Consider the following 19,047-nt stretch of genomic DNA (forward strand, 5'->3'; position numbering starts at 1 on the left):
ACCTTTAGTTGTTTACATAAAAAAATCATGGTCTTACACATTATCATGCACAATCAACTAATAAAAATCCAACCTTTACATGTTTGAAGGAAAAAAAATACGAACCTGTATGCTGAATGTGGTCATTGGCTTCATTGTTGAGTTAGCTCTGGAAAATGAACATTAATAGATCAGCAAAGAAAAATGTGCAAATGATATTTACATAACAATAAGCAACAAAGATGATAGACTAAAAGCAATCAAAAACAACACTTGAACACTTCAAACAACAGACACATAAAAATAAAATCTCTTTTTTTTACATAAATCAAAGAAGAATCAGATCTGCTATCATCTCCACTCTGATCAAATCAAAACCAAAACCAAATCAAAGAAAGTTAAAAGCTTTAGAGAAGCAAAGTCAGAAAGAGGTGCTCAGTGCTCACAATGAAAAGAAACAATCTTTAAAACAAGATAGCAAATATAGTAGTAAGAAAACCAAACTTTCTTGTTGTTGCTTAAAAATGAGGGATCTTTTGGGGGAAAAGGGAGAAAGGTATGAGCTTTCACATGCATAGTGAAAGAAAACTTTGCAGACTTCTAAAACTTCAAGAGAGGAACGAGAAAATATGGACCAAAAATGAGTGAAAGGGCGCTACAGCTTGGTGGAAGAGAAGGAACAAGAAGGAAAAATCAAGAAGGAGGAAGGAGAAATTGTAGGTTTTCTCTTTGTGTCTTTGAGTGAGATGCGCCGCACAAGAGAGAGGAACTGAGAAAGTGAGGAGTGTTAGGGTTTTCCTTTTTTTATAGAGTATATAAAGTGTGGATGGAGTGAGACGTGAACTACTCTGCCACTGCACATGCTTTTCTCCAATAATACGGGTCGGGTTGGGTTTCGACGGGTTTTAAAAAATCAACCCGAACCCGACCGTTTATACCCAACTGGAACCTTGACAGGTTGACCCGTTACAATGTATCCGACCCGACCCGCCCGTTCATGCTGTTTTGGGCTCGGTTAAGTCGGGTTTGGGTCGGGTCGAATAAACCTGCTCAGCCCTAGCGTGTTGGTTCCCTCTCTCTCTCCTAGTGTGCATGAAAATGAAGCAAAATGCTTGGAAAAAATAAATGAAAAAAAAAGAGCAAAATTTGCAAAATAAAAAGTGGAGAGTAGAGAGAAAGAACCTTGAGTGCTTTAAATGAATGCTCTGAATTGAAAAAAGAAATAGATCACTTAACTATCTGTGAGTGTAAACTTGTATTATCCTTTTCTTATCCTACCTAAAGTTACACCTTGGCCAAGTTACAACATGTGAGAATCTTTTCCTTGTTACATAGCATGACACTGTCTGATATTGATTTGATTGATTATCAGAACCGAAGCATAGTGTTTGTACTGTCAGATGCACTAAATAATTGATGATTGATGATTAAATTTGTGAGTTTTGATGTGAACTCTGAGTCTCATTGTCCTATTGATTTCATTTTCTCTGGACTTGATTCCTTATTTCTCTTAACTAGTATGCTTATGAATTGATCTTTATTTGTTGGATGTGTATCTTGTGTTTTAAAAGTGCTGGAAATTGATTTGGAATTGATTTATTATGTGCTTGAGGACAAGCTTTCCTAAGTTTCCGCTTGAGGACAAGCTGCCGTTGAGTATAGGGGTGTGATGACCCGGGATTTAAGGCTATTTTCATAGTTTATTTGCATGTAGTTTAATATAGTTTTTAGGATATTTCGGTCATTTTAAGATACTTTAGGCTTAGTTCATGCATTTTAATGTTTTCATTTAGTTTTAGTATTTTTTCTATATTTTTTATGTTATTTTTATAGATTTCATTAGGATTTAATCAAGTTATTTGAATTCGGTATCTTACTCTATCTTCTAGTTAATTTCTATTATTGGTTTTTAATTATTTTCATTTATTATTATTGTTATTTTAGGAGAAGATGTTGAATCAATGAGCAAATCAAGGGAGAGAGCCAAGAATCTTGAAGTCTGGAGCAATCTGGATTTCTTTGCGCCGGTTTTGCGTCAATTTCCTCTTGCATCTCGCGCATTTACGCGAAGGAATTAGCTTCTGAAATATTTTGCGCCAGTTTTGCGCGAGATCCTTCACAAAATTCTCGCATTTGCGCGAAATAACAACCAGACTCTATTTAAGTGCGTTTTTAACCTATTTTATGAATCTTTTCACGTTGAAACATTTGGAGGGACCTTTGGAGGCAGAGCTCCGAGTTCTTTAGGATCCCTTACATATTTCTATTGTAATTTTGATGTTTTGCTACCTTTTTCTTGAATTGTTTCCTATGACTATGAGGAACTAATCCTCTCTTGTACTTGGGATATGATGTAGTTTTCTCTAAACTATGTTTTGATACGTTTCAGTTATATATGAATGGTTGATTTAGTTCATGAATTTCTTCTTTACTTTTATTGAATCCAATCGCGAAAGGGTTTCATGCTATCGTTTGCACAATTGGGAAATTGGTAGATGATAGGGATCTAGGAAGAAATTGAATAAGGGTCTCTACGCCTTAGGGATAAGGGTAGCAATTTATTTGTGTTTTCCTGAACATGAAATTGAATCTCTAGTTAATTAGGATTAGGTACTAAGGAATTAGCTATCACTAATTAACTAGAAGGGGTGCTTGACTAAGAGATTAGCAAGTAAAGATATAGGCTTAGCACCATGAACAGATTTAACTAATTTCATATATAATTGTAGCGGGTAGAAACATAGCAAGGGTAAACGAAATCAATTCCCTGGTGCGCTTTTCTCTAAGTGATTTCAAATAAGTAATTATTTTTTCCACGTTTTCTTGTTACTTCGTTCTATCAACCAACTAAACCCTCTTTTAATTTCTCTTTTCGTCCTTACAACGAGAATTTGGTAACATTAAGAAGTAAACTATCACAATCCTTGAGGTTCGATAAATTAAAACCCCGGATGAAACTGTACACTTGCAGTTTTGCACATCAACTTTCAAGGTGAGTTCATAGATCTGAGATTTGTTCTCAAGATATGAATACATTTCCATGACACTATCCCATATCTCTTTGGCTGTGGAATAACACATGTAATTGTTACTAATGTCCTCCTCCATGGAGTTTACCAACCATGTCATCACCATGGAGTTTTCAGCGTCCCAAACAACATACTGTGGATCAACAGTATTCGCTGCTCCTGCCTTGGAGGCTGCGAGACTTTGGGAACCACAATCTCCTATGTATTCTGATCATCGCTTGTGGTTGAGGAACTGTCAGCCATGGCTGCAAATCAGATGCGCAGAGATCTTTGCTCTGATGCCAAACCATAGGTGGACCAGACACCACATATTTCACCCAAAACCTTAAGACAACGGGTGTATGAGTCTTCACACTTATAAGCCACTCAAACTTATCCTTAGCTTCCAATGTGGGACTTACTCACACTTGAAAATTCCCAACAATCCCCCCCTCAAGTGTGAGTCTATCTCAAACGAAAGTTGGGTTTGTACTCATCCAGAACCTCAAAGGTCGCCATTCTGGGTTTGTACTCATCCATGTCGTAGCCTTCTCGTTCAGTATAGGGATGAGGCTCTAGCCTCTCTTAGTGTTCCTAACTTCCTGTGGTTTAGCTTTTCGCTTTCGGGGCCATGCCCCTCCATGTTATAAAAAAAATGAACAAATGAACAGTAATAACCTCTGATGCGACTTAACACTTTGTTTGGTAGAGGGAGGTTTGGATAGAGAGAGATGGAGAAGAGAGAGTTAGGGGGAAGTATGTGTGTTTGGTAGGTGAGAGGAGGGAGATAGAGGGGAGAAAAATTGGTAGGTCCCACCACTTTTTTGGTCTCTCCAAATTGAAGAGAGATGAGTGAAGGCTTGATTTACACTATGTTTGGGGTCTCTCTCTTCTCTATCTCTCTTCTCTTTAACACTCTGTTTGGTAGAGAAGAGAGAGATAGAGAAGAAAGAGTAGAGAAGAGAGAAGTTGAGTAGAGAGAAATAGGTGAGAAATAGAGTAGATTTAAAGAGAAGAGAGATAGAGAAGAGAGAGACCCCAAACATAGTGTAAATCAAGCCTTCACTCATCTCTCTTCAATTTGGAGAGACAAAAAAAAGTAGTGGGACCTACCACTTTTTCTCCCCTCTATCTCCCTCCTCTCACCTACCAAACACACATACTTCCCCCTAACTCTCTCTTCTCCATCTCTCTCTATCCAAACCTCCCACTACCAAACAAAGTGTAAGTGCTCTCGTGTAAGGTTTTTGCATCTATATCTTTTCATATGAATTCAATATGTGACCCTTAAACTATTCGTAAAGAGAAATAGACTCAATATTTCTAATCCATTCAAGAATTATTTTTAGTGCAAGAATTCACCAGATAAAAGTGCAAGAATTACATGAAAATTGAGAAACAAACACACACGCACTATGTGTATTTCCATTCCTAAAAAAGTCAGTCCTTTCAACCCTTCAATCCCAATCCCACCTTCCATTTTGTAACTCTCGTCTGCATCTCTCAGCTTCACAATTCACTGAATAAAAAAAAATCATTTTTTGTTGCTGTTTGATTCAGATATACAACAAGCATGTCTGAAGGTATTTACTTTCATCTCTATATATCTTGTCAAATTCATGATTTGGGTTGTTTTAATCGAACCATTTCATGGGGTGTTTCTTTTTCAGTTTTGTACATTGTGCTTCAACTCAAAATTTAAATCTTTACCTTCTTTTTCCTCTTATTGTGTAGAAGGTGATAATGGGTCACCAAAGACTTCATCAATGACATCGTATGAAGAAGCATTGGATGCATTGTCATCATTGATCACTAAACGCACTCGTGTTGGTGATGTCAATTTGGAGGAGCGATTCAACGTGCTGTTTGAGTATATTAAGGTACAAAATGTTTGTGAATTTGTTTTGAATTTGTTTGGTTAGTTTGTTGGGTTAAAAAAAGACTAGTTGTTTTGTGATGTTAACAATGTTGTGGCTTGATTGCTTAGATGCTTGATTTGGACGAGGCGATTTCGAATATGAAGATTATCCATGTTGCTGGCACCAAAGGGAAGGTATGTTCATGAAACTTGGATGGTTAAGCCTAGTTAAGAGCAGGGTTGTTAATGGCGGGATAACGTAGTGTAGCGGCAAGCCCAAAAAACGCTATTTCGAGCGCTATAGCGGCAAATAGCGGTGAATAGTGGAGTAGCGGTGAACCCCTAGGGCACTACGCTATAGGCTTTTGCGCCGCTATAGTGCGCTATTAACAAGCCTGGTTAAGAGCTCTTGAATTTTTCGCTTGCTGTTCACTTTTTTAGTTAATCATGTTTAAGCCATTAACTTAATTCCTTTGGAAACTAACTTCATGTCTTATCTGGATTTATGTTACATACTGTTCAATGGGAGGTTTAAACTTTTGAGATGACTGAGTGGCTGGTCTTGGTAGTTTGTGGTTTCTTAGACAGAGTAATAGCTATGGATTCCTAGTTTCGTGTTTATATTCAGGGATTTTCAACTGTATTTTTAGTCTTGAATTCGTTATGACGCAAATTTTGCTTTTGCACTGTGCTTCCATAGGGATCTACTTGCACCTTCACAGAATCTATATTACGCAACTGTGGACTTCACACTGGGCTTTTCACTTCTCCTCACCTAATTGATATCCGTGAAAGGTTTCGTATAGATGGGTGAGTGTCTTGATGTATGGATTGGTTTTTTTTTTCCAGATATACTGTTAAGTAGTAAACCTGAGTTATTTTTGCATTTGCGCTCATTCTCTGTTTTTAATAGGCCATTGATTCTTAAAATCTCTATTATGTTTCTGTCTCCTTTGCTTTGTCATGGGTGCGCACACACCATAAAATCAAGCATGAATTGCAATTATTTGCTCAACACAGGAGAGGTTTTGTAACAAATTAATCTTCATACTTGTAGCTACTGTAACATCATGTGCTTCTATATTTTACCTAATGTCACAGACCTAATAAAATAGGTTATACACTGTCATTTAATTTATCTTTGCAGCTTAGCTAGTATGCTCTGATTTATTAGCAGTATTCTTGTTGCTTCTGCAGTGTGGAAATATGTGAAGAGAAATTTTTAGCCTATTTCTGGTGGTGTTATGGTAGACTAAAGGTATATTTCTGTTAATAACCACTTAGCTATACATTTATTTTCGTAAGGGCTGGTTATCTTATTCTGAACTGCATCTTGATCACATTCCTAATACTTTTAACTTCTGTTAACTTCTTTTCATCTTAGCTTTACAGGTCTGAGAACTAGTTTACCTGTTACAGTTAAAAGTGACAAGATGGATATTTTCTGCTAATTATGTTGAAGTTTTGAATCTATTTTATTTTTCTTCCTTTTTGAATTATTGCATGGATTCTGAAGATTATTGATTTTTATCAATTGAGTGTTATCTGGAACGGTAAAAACAATGGTTTCAATTCGTACTCTAGGGTAGCGTTTGGTAGACATGTAAGAACGGAACGGAACGGGACATATGAGTTATGTTATGTGTTTGTCGTGTTTTTAAGACGGAACGGAACGGAACATATGGGTCTAAGAACGGGACATTTTGGTTCCATAGAAAAGGGTGGAACGGAAGGGAACGGAACGCAACACACTTTTAAATATTTTAAACTGACAAAATTATCCTTGAATTTATTCTTTGATCTCTCCCAAGCTATCTTTTCTGCGACTACATTCTGCGCAAAGCATGAATTTTGTGATAAGATCTATCTCAATAGTTTCAATTACAGGAGATGAGAAAATAAAATAAATTTGAGATAAGATCAATTTTCTAGGCAAATCAATTTCTACGAGGTATGATCAGTTGTATGCGCAAAACATCATTCTCATTTTTTTCCCAATCCAACACACATCATTCTCATAAATTACTTCGCATCACCAATTGCCTGCAACGAACATGTATAATGATTTTTTTGGCACAAATTAACGATCTCATCACTGTCTTGTACGTGGCAGCAAATACTAGTAGACATCAAAATGAAATAAGGAATTCACCTACGACAATGGATTCGTCTTTCAATTATTCACCATGGAAAAATCTACAAACCCTCTTTAAATCAGGGTTCAGCCGCTGGGCAAAAAACGATGGGTTCCTTTTCCTGACAAACAATCATCTTCTATTTTATATGGGTATATACGTAATTAACTCTATAGTAGTGTTCTGTCTAATATGTGTCTACCAAACACACTGCACATAACATTTTTGTCCTGTTACGTCCTGTTCTGTTTCGTTCCATCATGTTATGTTCTGTTCCGCTTCACTGCCAAACGCTACCTAGTTGTTCTAGCACAATCAACTTCTTTTTTGTGCTCGAACAAGATGTTATGTAGTAATAATTACTATTTTGGTGTAGCATAACAGTATATACCACGTTAAATTCATATTTGGCTGATTATCATGAAATTAGTTCAAAGTGGTGTTTGCAGAATTTTTTAAAACTTATGTGGTTTATCGTGCTTGCTTTTAAGTGGTTTCTTATTTTTGCGGAGAACAGGAACAAACTGATGACAATGTTCCAATGCCTACCTTTTTTCACTTTCTTGCTTTACTTGCCTTCAAGATATTTTCAGCAGAGCAGGTTTGATCCCAGTGCTTTAAATTCCTGTATAAACTTGTTCAATACTGATACTAATTTTTGTATATTCTATTGCCAATGAATAAGAGTCGCCTTATTTTCATTTGTTATACAGGTAGATGTTTCTGTAATAGAGGTTGGATTAGGTGGCAAATACGATGCAACAAATGTGGTATACATCGTTGTCATTTCAACACAAATGTGTAGTGTTTGTCTTTAGTAGATTACCTCTATAAGACTGCTTAAGTATCAATATTTTCTACAAATTTAATAAATTAGAAGCTCATGTAGATGATTTGATATCTCAGGTGAAAGCACCTTCTGTGTGTGGTATAACTTCCCTCGGATATGACCACATGGAGATCCTTGGTTAGTACTTAACTCTTTTTTTCTGGGTAACTTCTAATTTGATGCATATCTATTGTTGATGAAAATCATGAAATTATAAAAAAGAAAAATAAAACAATTTATATGTGATACTATGTGTGTTTCCCATACAGTAAGAATAATAAAACAAAACAGCCGCTGATCTAATTTTTCACAATGTAATACTAGGAGATATGTAACTCATGAATCTTGATGAATAATTAATAGGTGAATGGTGGGACTTCTTTCTTGGCTGATCAAATGTACAAAGTGTGTTAAACTTCATTGTGTTGTAATTTGTTTAACCAGTTGGATTTACCACCACCTCTTGGATTCTACTTACAGGGAATACTCTTGGAGAAATTGCTGGTGAGAAGGCTGGTATCTTCAAGGTGATTTTTGGAGTAAAATATTTTATTTGTATTTTCTGATGTAGAGGAGAGCCTACTACAAGCCAGGCCATGAGCGGGAAATAGCCTCTACATTGAATGAGAATTTTGTGTCTCACACCCATGACCTAACAAATGACCTGTGCCAAATTCTTTTTTTTTTCTTTTTCTTTAATTCAAGAGTACAAAAACTTTGTTTGAAGTTCTCAACTCTTAGAATTTGGGTTAGGCCTAACTCTACCCTAAAAGCTAGATCTGCAGTAAGTTATTACATCTATACTCTTTATAAGGACTACTGTTGTCATATCTATAGTCAATTGGATTGTAACACACCTCTCCACGCCCATGGTTGAACATTTGAAGCGTGAAGTTTGTAGGACTGGACCTCTACAAGTGGCCCCAATAAACGGATCTAGGCTAGTCTCCCAATTCTAATCAAATAAGGAAACTAATTAAGCTCCTAATCCTAATTAAATAAGGAAACAAATCTATGTAAATAAGGAATAAAGAAACAAAGTCTAAAATATAACCCAAGTTACATTAAATTCCTTTAAGTTATGATTAAGATATTGTAAGATACTTCAAGGTATGATCAAGATATTTAATATTATAAAGTATCTTTTTATATTAACACTCCCCCTCAAGCCAAAGCTTACTTAGCATTAAGCTTGTTACAAGTGTGCCCTTTAGAAAAAGAAAAGGGGTTTTACTGCCTATCTTGCAAGGCCAAACTGATTCTCTATGTTTGTTGCTGGCCCAATTGTTTCAGTGAACAAAAGTAGACAATGGATAGGGGTAAAACCAGCAAAAATACTCCCCAAAAAACAAAGTAAGGCTGCAACAGAAGCAACCACAATAAAAAAAACAAAATGAGGACGAGCCAACAACCATATCAGAAGAAGTGACGATGACAATGAAAGCTAGTCTATTAAGTAGATGTACTTGGGGGATCGGTCGATCCATGGGTTCTAAGATGGACAATGGTGCGACCTTCGACATATGCTAAAAGTGAGCCAGCACGTACAGAAGCTCATGCTCCAAAAACAAATGATGGGAACAACTGCGCACACCAAGGGTTGTCTAATTAGTGCCTTCTGAGACAGGTTAGTGTGTCACCTTCAACGCATGATGACTATAGAGCAGGTCAGTGCTGACAGCAGAGAAGCCTTAAAGCCAAATAACAAAAATGGGATTAAAACTCGTGGCGGAATGTATGGTGGGTCAACGTGATAGCAGCTGTGTTGAAAATCTTCAACTGAATTTCATTGATTGTAAAACTTGATGAATACAAGAGTGATTACAGTATTTATACTCTAAGATTTGTTAGCTTGCAGAGGAAGCTGAATGTAACAAACTTTGCCAGCTAAGCTTTTGACAGCTAAGCTTTTAACTAACTTCTAACAACACTCTAACAAACTTGCCAGCTAAGCACATGCTGACTGTACAGAACACAGTCAGCATTAACTAACAGTAATGCTTATTATAACAGTAACTATATTACTCTAATATGTCCCCTCAAACTCAAGGTGGGTGAGAAGGAAACTTCTCAATCACATTGAGTTTGGAACGAAGAGCTTCAAAGCGAAGAGGTGAAAGAGCCTTTGTGAATAGATCAGCCAACTGATCTACAGAAGGAATGTGATGCACAAACAATGAGTGATTCAAGACTTTTCCCGGACAAAGAAAATGTCAAGCTCCATATGCTTGGTACGGGTGTGGAGGACTGGATTATGGGTCAAGGCAACAGCTCCCATGTTGTCACAAAATATCCTGGGAGGCGAAAATGGAATCTGCAATTCTTGCAAGAGAGATTGAACCCACAACAATTCTGCAGAAGTATTAGCCAGGCTACGATACTCTGCCTCTGCTAGAACGAGCCACCGAAGTTTGCTTCTTGGAGCTCCATGAGACAAGATTTGGCCCAAAAAAGACACATGAGCCTGAGGTGGATCTCCTGTCATCAGGATCTGATCCCCAATCTGCATCACAAAAGGCCACAAGAGGGACTGGAGTGTGCAAATTACAAGGCTTGAGATGCAGCCCATGGTAGAGAGTACCTTTAAGATACCTTAAAATTCTTTTAACAGCCTTCCAATGCTCTTCAAGTGGCTGACTCAGGAATTGACAAACCTTGTTAACAGCAAAACTAATCTCAGGTCTAGTCAAAGTAGCATATTGGAGTGCTCCAACTATCGACCTATAAAGTGTGGGGTCAGCAAAGTAGTCTGCCCCATACTTACTGAGTTTTGCACCACTAGTCATGGGAGTAGAGATCCCTTTGGCCTCTCCCATCTCAGCTTTTTCAAGGAGATCAGTGATGTACTTGGTTTGAGTCAAAAGTAAAGATCTGTCCTGAAGATGGTGCACTTGAACACCATGAAAATAATCAAGTTGGCCTAATTGCTTCAAGGAAAATTCAGAGTTGAGGTTCTGCACCACTTTCTCCACAAGAGGCAAGGAATTGCCTATGATAATGATGTCATCTACATATACAAGTATGTAGATACAGCAAGTAGCAGTATAAAATGTGAAAAGAGAAGGATCACATTTACTTGGTTTGAAGCCATACTTCACAAGAGCTGACTTCAACCTCTCAAACCATGCTCTTGGGGCCTGTTTTAGGCCATAAAGTGCTTTATTAAGTCTGCAAACAAGAGACCTATCTTCATGCTGAAAACCAGTTGGTTGTTGCATGTAAACCTCCTCTTGAAGAGCTCCATTGAGAAATGCATTATTCACATCAAGTTGGTGAATATGCCACTTCTTAGTGATAGCTAGAGAGGGGATTAACCTAATAGTTATAGGCTTCACCACAGGGGAAAAGGTTTCTGAATAATCAAACCCCTTAACTTGATGATAACCTTTTGCTACAAGACAGGCTTTATATCTATTGATAGAGCCATCTGCATTTTCCTTGACTCGAAAAACCCATTTACATCCTATTGGTACCCTATCCTTTGGAAGAGGAACCAATGTCCATGTATTGTTGGCAAGCAATGCATCATACTCTGCCTTCATTGCAGCTAACCACTTAGGATCTTTGAGAGCTTGTTTAGTGGTAGCTGGCTCAGTTTGTGTGAGGAGCAAGGTGGGAAACAACCTTGGCATGACTATGCCAGATTTTGCCCTGGTTTGCATGGGGTGCACATTTCCCACTGGCTGAGGAGTATGAGCAGAGGATGAAGAACTAGATGAAGCCAATTCAGAAGCTACTGGAGTAGGTTGTGAGAGTTGCTGAACAGAAGCCTGATCTTGAGACACACTGCCAATAGATGGGGAAGAAACCTGATCTGAACCTTGAGTGGAATTCTGATGTTGAGCAGTAACTGGTGGTGCAATGAGAGGTATATCAGATGGAATACCTTGAGCAGAAGAAGTGTTTCCAGTAATTTCAAACAAGGTTTGATAGGGAAATTTGACTTCATCAAATATGACATCCTTTGACACAAATATTCTGCCATCACTATCCATACATTTGTACCCTTGATGAGAAGAAGAGTAGCCAACAAAGACACACTCCTTAGACCTCAAGGAGAGTTTAGAATGTGTATAAGGCCTCAAATGAGGATAACAAGCACAGCCAAACACCCTAAGGATCTTGAAATCAGGGAGAGTCTTAAACAACTTGAAATAAGGACTCTCTTGTCCCAAAACAGCAGTTGGAAGTCTATTAATGAGAAAGACAGCTGCTAAGAAAGCATGATCCCAGTATTGGGAGGGCATGTTAGCAAATGCAAGAAGAGATAAACCAGTTTCTATAATATGGCGATGCTTCCTTTCAACACTACCATTTTGATGGTGTGTGTAAGGGCATGTCAACCTATGTACAATGCCAAGCTTGGCAAAATGAGAATGTAAAGGTTTGAATTCAGTGCCATTATCCGTTTGGACAGCCTTAATTTTCAGGTTAAATTTTAATTCTACCATGGCTTGGAATTGAAGAAAGACAGAAGAAGTTTCTGATTTGTGCCTAAGAGGATAAATCCATGTGAAGCGAGAGTATGCATCCACACAAGTTAAGAAATAAAGGTAACCACAAGAAGACTCAATGGAGGCTGGACCCCATAAGTCAGCAAAAACAAGTTCTAAAGGTGTATTATAAACAGTAGTAGAAGTAGAGGAAGGTAATTTGTGTGATTTTGCCACACAACAAGCTGAACACTTGGAAAATTTTGCTTTATTAGGGATGTGTATATTACAAACAGACAAAGCAGAATGTAAAGCCTCATGGTGAGGATGTCCTAACCTACAATGCCACAGGTCATAGGCAGTAGGATCTACATTATTAACAGTAGATGAACTAGTACTAGATACATTGGATAAAGGTGCTGAAACAGAAAAGACAGTGGGTGCAGCTACAGGAGAAACAGAGGAAGATGAAACAGATGAGGCTGGAACAGATGAAGCTGGAAGAAGAGTTGGAACATGCATCCCTTCAAAATTGTAAAGACCATCAGGACCAACAGTTCCCTTGAGTAAGACTCTAGAAGTTTCCTGACATTTGACAACACAATAAGATGAGTGAAATTCAAAAAAGACATTGTTATCACGAGCAAACTTGCTTACACTAACTAAATTCTTTGTGATATTGGGAACTAAAAGCAGATTATTCATAGTAAGGATTGTGTTTTTGTGATAGGGAGAAGGAAAAGAGGCATGTCCAACAGAAAGAATGGGCAAACCTTGTCCATTACCATGAAAATGTGATCAGTACCATTCAGTGACACACTGTCTGAAACAACTGATGCATCATTAGTAACATGATGCGTAGCTCCAGAATCTGGAAACCAAGAGCTAAGATTTGCTGCAGCAGTAGTGGTAGATCCAGAAGAAGAGGATGCAGGACCAGTAAGCATGGCCTGTGGTGCTCTTACCTGTGAATTGCCTGGCCTTGAGCTGTTGCCAGTAAACTGAGAAGGATGAGTGGGGTTCCACTGTGAATAACCAGGAGGTAAAAATCCAAACTGCTGAGCAAAGTTTCCCATGCCTAAGCCACCAAACATGTTAGGAACATTCCCAAATTGAGAGTTCCCAAACTGAGAAGGTGCACCAAACTGTGGAAGACTAGAAAATGGAGTGAATCCAAACTGAGGAAGCATCTGAGGATGCATAGGCAGTGGCATACCAAAACCAGTTGGTTGCATGCCAAACATAGCAGGAGAACCAGAGGAGGATGAACCACGATGATAGCAGATGCTAGCATCGTGTCCATATTTGTTACAAATCTGACACTGAACACTCCGGTTGCCGCCGCGTCCACCACGAGAGTAATTGCGACCGCCATTGCCGCCGTTGCGACCTCCATAGCCACTGCGAGACCGCGAATCACCATAACTGTTGCGATTATCATAGGATCGATCATCATAGTTGCTATCCGAAGAGCCAGAAGCGTAATTAGCTTCAGAAGTCGAAGACGACGACTCTGATGAAGCAGTCGACGACACCGGCGGCGCCGCCGGTGGCGCTGCTTGAGAGAGAAGAGCCGACGGAGGTTTTTAACTCAACTGGCGCGTGTGAGAGCGCTCAAGACGCGCTTCATGCGCAATCACCATAGCCTCCGCTTGCGAGATCGTGCACGGAAACTCGCGACTGTAGATAATTGTCATGAGATGACCATACTCATCTGGAAGACCGTCAAAAATCGCCTCAAGATGCTTGCGAAACGTTACTGGATCTCCAATCGAGATCAGAGCATTAACGATAGCCTTGATTCACTTGAGGAACTCAGAAGTGGACTTCGATCCCTTGGTTATGGTTCGCAATTCCGATCTCAGTTGAGTCGATTGCGCAATCGATTGTGCTTGGAAGAAATCAAGCACTGCTTCCCAGATTTGCCAGGATTGAGTGCAATTAACAACCGTTGGAAGCACTGAGGGAGACAACGATGAGAGGAGCCAGGTGAACAAAGCAGAATCTTGTTGCTCCCACACCTGATATGCAGGATTCTCCACTGCATTCACACGATCTTCTTCTGTGAGAAAACGTGGAGGAATCTCAGGACGAACGAGAAAACCTTGCAATCGGTGTGTGCGAACGATGCCTTCAACATGCTGCTTCCAGGAAAGGAAATTGGAATCATCAAGCTTCAACGTAAGCTTGTGAACCAGTGTGGAAGAGCTCAATGGCGGTTGAGCAACAGAAACTGGATCTGGAATCGCAGTTGGAGTTCCAGAAGCTACATCAGCCATGGCGATGAAGAAGAGGAAGGAGAGAAATCAGAGAGAAAAATCCACAGGATCGTACCCTGCTCTTGATACCATGTTGAAAATCTTCAACTGAATTTCATTGATTGTAAAACTTGATGAATACAAGAGTGATTACAGTATTTATACTCTAAGATTTGTTAGCTTGCAGAGGAAGCTGAATGTAACAAACTTTGCCAGCTAAGCTTTTGACAGCTAAGCTTTTAACTAACTTCTAACAACACTCTAACAAACTTGCCAGCTAAGCACATGCTGACTGTACAGAACACAGTCAGCATTAACTAACAGTAATGCTTATTATAACAGTAACTATATTACTCTAATAAGCTGGAACCCCAAAATAGGAATACAAACAAAATCTGAGAACCTTGAAAAATCAGGATAACGAGGGCTAACCAAATTGCTTGTTTTGGGGGGAGAATGAGATTATTAATAGAGTTCCAAACTTTGGGGAACTCATAAGCGAAATAATGATGGGAAAGATTATGGAGGATGATACCGCTCTGATTATACCATCTTAAAATTTGGTACCAAATGTTATTTTGTAACACCAATGTTATTTTGTATTTAAAATTTCCCGTCTTCCGTTGTAACACCAAATGTTATTTTGTATATAAAAGTATTGTTTTACTCAATTCATTTATTGATTTTATATTTTGATTTCACATAGCATCGAGTTCCAGCATTTACGGTGCCTCAGCCTGATGAAGCAATGTATGTACTCAGAGAGAAGGCTTATCAGTTAAATGTAAAGACATTCTTTTATGTGCTTACTTCTTTAGATTTTACTTGAACAATTCATAACTTGGCATTCTAATATAAAATTGCCATGCCTGATAGGAGGGTACAAGCTGCTCATGTTTATTTTGCAATAAGAATTCAAATTTATTATGGTTATAACTTATTAGCTACGTGCTAAGTGTTCAACTATCTTCTTATACGTGCATCTGTCCAATGTGTGATTCTATAAATGCATCTATTTACTCTGTCAAAAGGATGATATATCATGCAAACTTCATAAATGCAAATTTGTGGATTGTCTTGTAAACAGAAGATTTTATTCAATTAGATTGAACATGCTTACCCATACTCATACTACATTCAATCAAGTTGTTTCTTCATACTTTTCACTTTGCATTTGTCAATGATCTTTACAAAGTTTGGATATCCATAACATAAAATCCAGATAACTTTCTGGGCTTCCCTCCCTGGAGGAGGTTAATCTTTGGTTTTCATATTCAATCAGCATAGCAGCACTTTCTAACTGTAGGTACCTCTTCATGTGGCAACCCCATTAGAGACCAAATTGCTAAATGGTTTAAGGCTAGGGCTTGAAGGTGACCACCAAAATATAAATGCTGGTCTTGCCGTTGCATTATGCTATATATGGCTGCGAATGAATGGGCATTCTGAATATGCTCATTTGAAACAGATGGTGAGTTCTAAATGTGAGAAGTTCTTTTATGACCTTTTCTTTGTGTCTATTTTTTGTTTTTGTCATGCTGCTGAAGTGACTCACGTCTGCATGAAGCAGTGCACTTTGCCAGAGCAATTCATAAAAGGGTTAGCAACTGCAAGTCTGCAAGGAAGGGCTCACATTGTTCCTGATCAATTCATCAACAAAGAAATCTCAAGTGAACTTGTCTTCTTTTTAGATGGAGCTCATAGTCCTGAAAGCATGCAAGCATGTGCAAGGTGGTTTTCCCATGCTATTAAAGATCAGGACCAGACCCTGATTAATCAGAAGCCTGATAATTCTAAAATTGAAATGAAGACACACCTAGATGAAACAGCACAGAAAAAATCAGCACAGGTAGAACAATTAGCTGTTGTTAAACTGGAGAAGTTAGCAGTCAAAGTTGTATATATATAGAATGATATAATATAGTTAACTAGGTGCATTACCTCTGATACAAAATGTCTATTGATCTTGTTCATTGAATGAAAGTCAGAATATAAGCTCTTGGAAATTATTCACATGACTCATGTACAGAATGATTTAAAAAATTATTAAATTTGGGTAAGACAGTATGGAACTGCTAATGTGCTTATCAATTATGATTTTTTTTTGTGGAATTATTTAGCCTAAGTCCAATTTTTTTGCAGATTTTGCTGTTCAATTGTATGTCTGTACGTGATCCTCAGTTGCTTCTTCCCCATTTGTTGAAAACATGTGCTGATCATGGTGAATAATCTCTGAACTTTGCTACAACATGGTTACTTTATAACGCCTTAAACCAATTATAATTAAAAGAACATATACTAATACTAGTACCTATTTAGAAGCAAGTGACCTTGTCCTTAATTAATTCTGTGTTAGTTCAGGTCTATCAGGAGAAAAGTAATGCCAAATATATATTTTTTTTTTCTGAACAATAAATAAACAAGTAGTTTGAAACTGTAGGTGTCTACTTCAAGAAGGCGTTCTTTGTACCTGGTTTATCAGTGTATCACAAAGTTGGATCCCATGCTCCAACGACGACTGATTCTAATGTTGACCTGACGTGGCAGTTCACTCTACAAAGAGTGTGGGAAAATCTCATGATAGGGAACAAAGGTATAGTTTGATCATATGCAAATTATGTTTTCAGAATTCAGATTCATCAATTTGAATATTTTATGCTTTTTTTCTCTTCTTTTACAAGTTTTTCTACAACGAAGCCCTCTCTAGCCTGAGTTGATTCCCTAAATTTGATCCCGGACCATTATTATTATTATTATTATTATTATTATTATTATTATTATATATTATTTTCACTTTGGAGGAATTCATAAGAAATTCTTTGGTAAGCATTGCCTACCACGGGCCATCTAATTAACAGGTTGATGTGAGTTAGAATTTGGGTTAGGCCTAACTCTACCTCAAAAGCTAGCTCAGAGGTGAGGGTTGCTCAACCACTCATAAACACTTATTTGGCCAAATCTTTAGTCTGTGTGGGACTTCTCAAAAAAGAGATATATACATTTCTAATGTGGCTCTCATATCATTATACTTGTTTGATTTTTGAGTGCTTAGGACTGGCAGTGCCTAGTTCCTACTTGAGATTTCTCAGTTAAATCTATTTCTACTCATTGTTTTTGCCCTCCCGTTTTTTTATTAATTTGGAGTGATGGACAATGATCTGACCATAATCTGTTTGGGGTAACTTGGCTAGCAGGCAAGAGTACTATTGGTGCTGCTTCTGAAGAATTAAATGATCTGGAAATGAGTGCCAGAAATTGGGAACACAGTGCAGTTTTTTCCTCATTGCCGCTAGTTATCAAATGGCTTAGGGACAGTGTGCAACAAAACCAGTCAACACGCTTTCAGGTAACATTACTTAATAACTACACTGGAGAATTGTCAAAATGTGAGTTTATTTTTTAACTATGCTTTAGAAGTGATTGAGAGTTATAATTTACACTATAAGATTCTTCACTGACTCAGAAAACTTACATCTCTAGGATCCATCTCTCTCTCTCTCTCTCTTAAAATCTTTAGGTAATGCAATCCAAGCTTTTTTTATTTGTAAATAAAGCCATGCCAGAATACAATGTGAGCTTGATACAAATCATTGTTGTTGTTGTGGTTGTGTTGTCGTGGTCTGCGCCTTGTTTGCCTATTTTACAAGAGCATATGAAGTGAAAGAAAATAATCTTAACCATTAAGTTCCTTTGATTCTTGGAATTCATGAAGCATGTGTTGACAATATTTGCTCTTTGCCACTTACCTAAGAACATATGAAGTGAAAGAAGATAATCTTTACCTGATTCAACATTACATGGATGTTCAGAATTAGCTTCTTTGGAACTCTTTACCTCTTTGATATATGCCGCCATGTATAGGATTTGACTGCAAATTTTATGTGGTTGGTGATGCATCAGGTCCTTGTCACTGGTTCTTTACATCTTGTTGGCGACGTGTTGAAATTAATCAAGAAGTGATTCATTCGACTAAATGGAAAGATCTTCCTTTCTGATTTCTCAGTTAGCTGACGTTATCCCAAGAGATCTCTGTCACTCAGAAGATTTAAAGTGCTATTTCACTTGGATCGCATACTGTTAGCAGTGCAATCAACACAACAACATCCTTGACATTTTTTGACACACATAGTTCATTGGTTTTGGTGGGTGTTTCAATTTTAATTTTGTTTTTTGGTCAAAAAAATTAATTTTGTTGGTACACCTTTCAATTTTCATTTGATTGTAGAACACAATTTTATTTGCTTAGCGTGAGATGAATAAAGGACGATCCACTGAGGTGGGGTATATAATACGGACAGCTGTTCACAAAATTACAATCTGTGTTTGGATTTTGCACTTTTTTAAGTAGCACTTCAAAAGAAAAAAATCCTTAGTGTTCTTTTTCCTTTTTCATATTTTCGAACAATAAACCAAACAGATTCTAAGTTCGGGCTGTTACCCAAGAGCTTGCTTCCCTCTAAGACCTAGTCATCCATGATGCATGGTATTACTGTCAACAACATTGACATTATGGTGACTCAAGAAGCTCACGGCGGTGAGGGCAAGAA

General features: G+C 37.8%; 1 protein-coding gene across 3 annotated transcripts; it reads left to right on the plus strand.

Annotated features, from left to right (window-relative positions):
* Positions 1 to 4,254: 4,254 nt before the first annotated feature.
* LOC130722144 (folylpolyglutamate synthase-like) lies at positions 4,255 to 18,877 on the plus strand. 3 transcript variants are annotated; one of them, XM_057572786.1, is made up of 16 exons: positions 4,255 to 4,570; positions 4,725 to 4,867; positions 4,975 to 5,040; positions 5,546 to 5,655; positions 6,043 to 6,103; positions 7,498 to 7,581; positions 7,694 to 7,750; positions 7,887 to 7,947; positions 8,290 to 8,336; positions 15,207 to 15,284; positions 15,807 to 15,971; positions 16,068 to 16,349; positions 16,643 to 16,721; positions 16,941 to 17,093; positions 17,695 to 17,846; positions 18,401 to 18,877. In XM_057572786.1, the coding sequence occupies exons 1-16, from the start codon at positions 4,561 to 4,563 to the stop codon at positions 18,458 to 18,460; spliced, it is 1,608 nt and encodes a 535-aa protein (XP_057428769.1). In that variant the 5' UTR covers positions 4,255 to 4,560; the 3' UTR covers positions 18,461 to 18,877. The 3 variants fall into 3 exon arrangements, with proteins under 3 accessions (XP_057428769.1, XP_057428767.1, XP_057428768.1); XM_057572784.1 differs by having other exon boundaries at positions 4,257 to 4,570; positions 4,722 to 4,867; XM_057572785.1 differs by having other exon boundaries at positions 4,264 to 4,570; positions 4,722 to 4,867; positions 16,071 to 16,349.
* The last annotated feature ends 170 nt before the right edge of the window (positions 18,878 to 19,047 follow it).

This window comes from Lotus japonicus, chromosome 6 (assembly GCF_012489685.1).
Source record: "Lotus japonicus ecotype B-129 chromosome 6, LjGifu_v1.2".
Classification (NCBI taxonomy): domain Eukaryota; kingdom Viridiplantae; phylum Streptophyta; class Magnoliopsida; order Fabales; family Fabaceae; genus Lotus; species Lotus japonicus.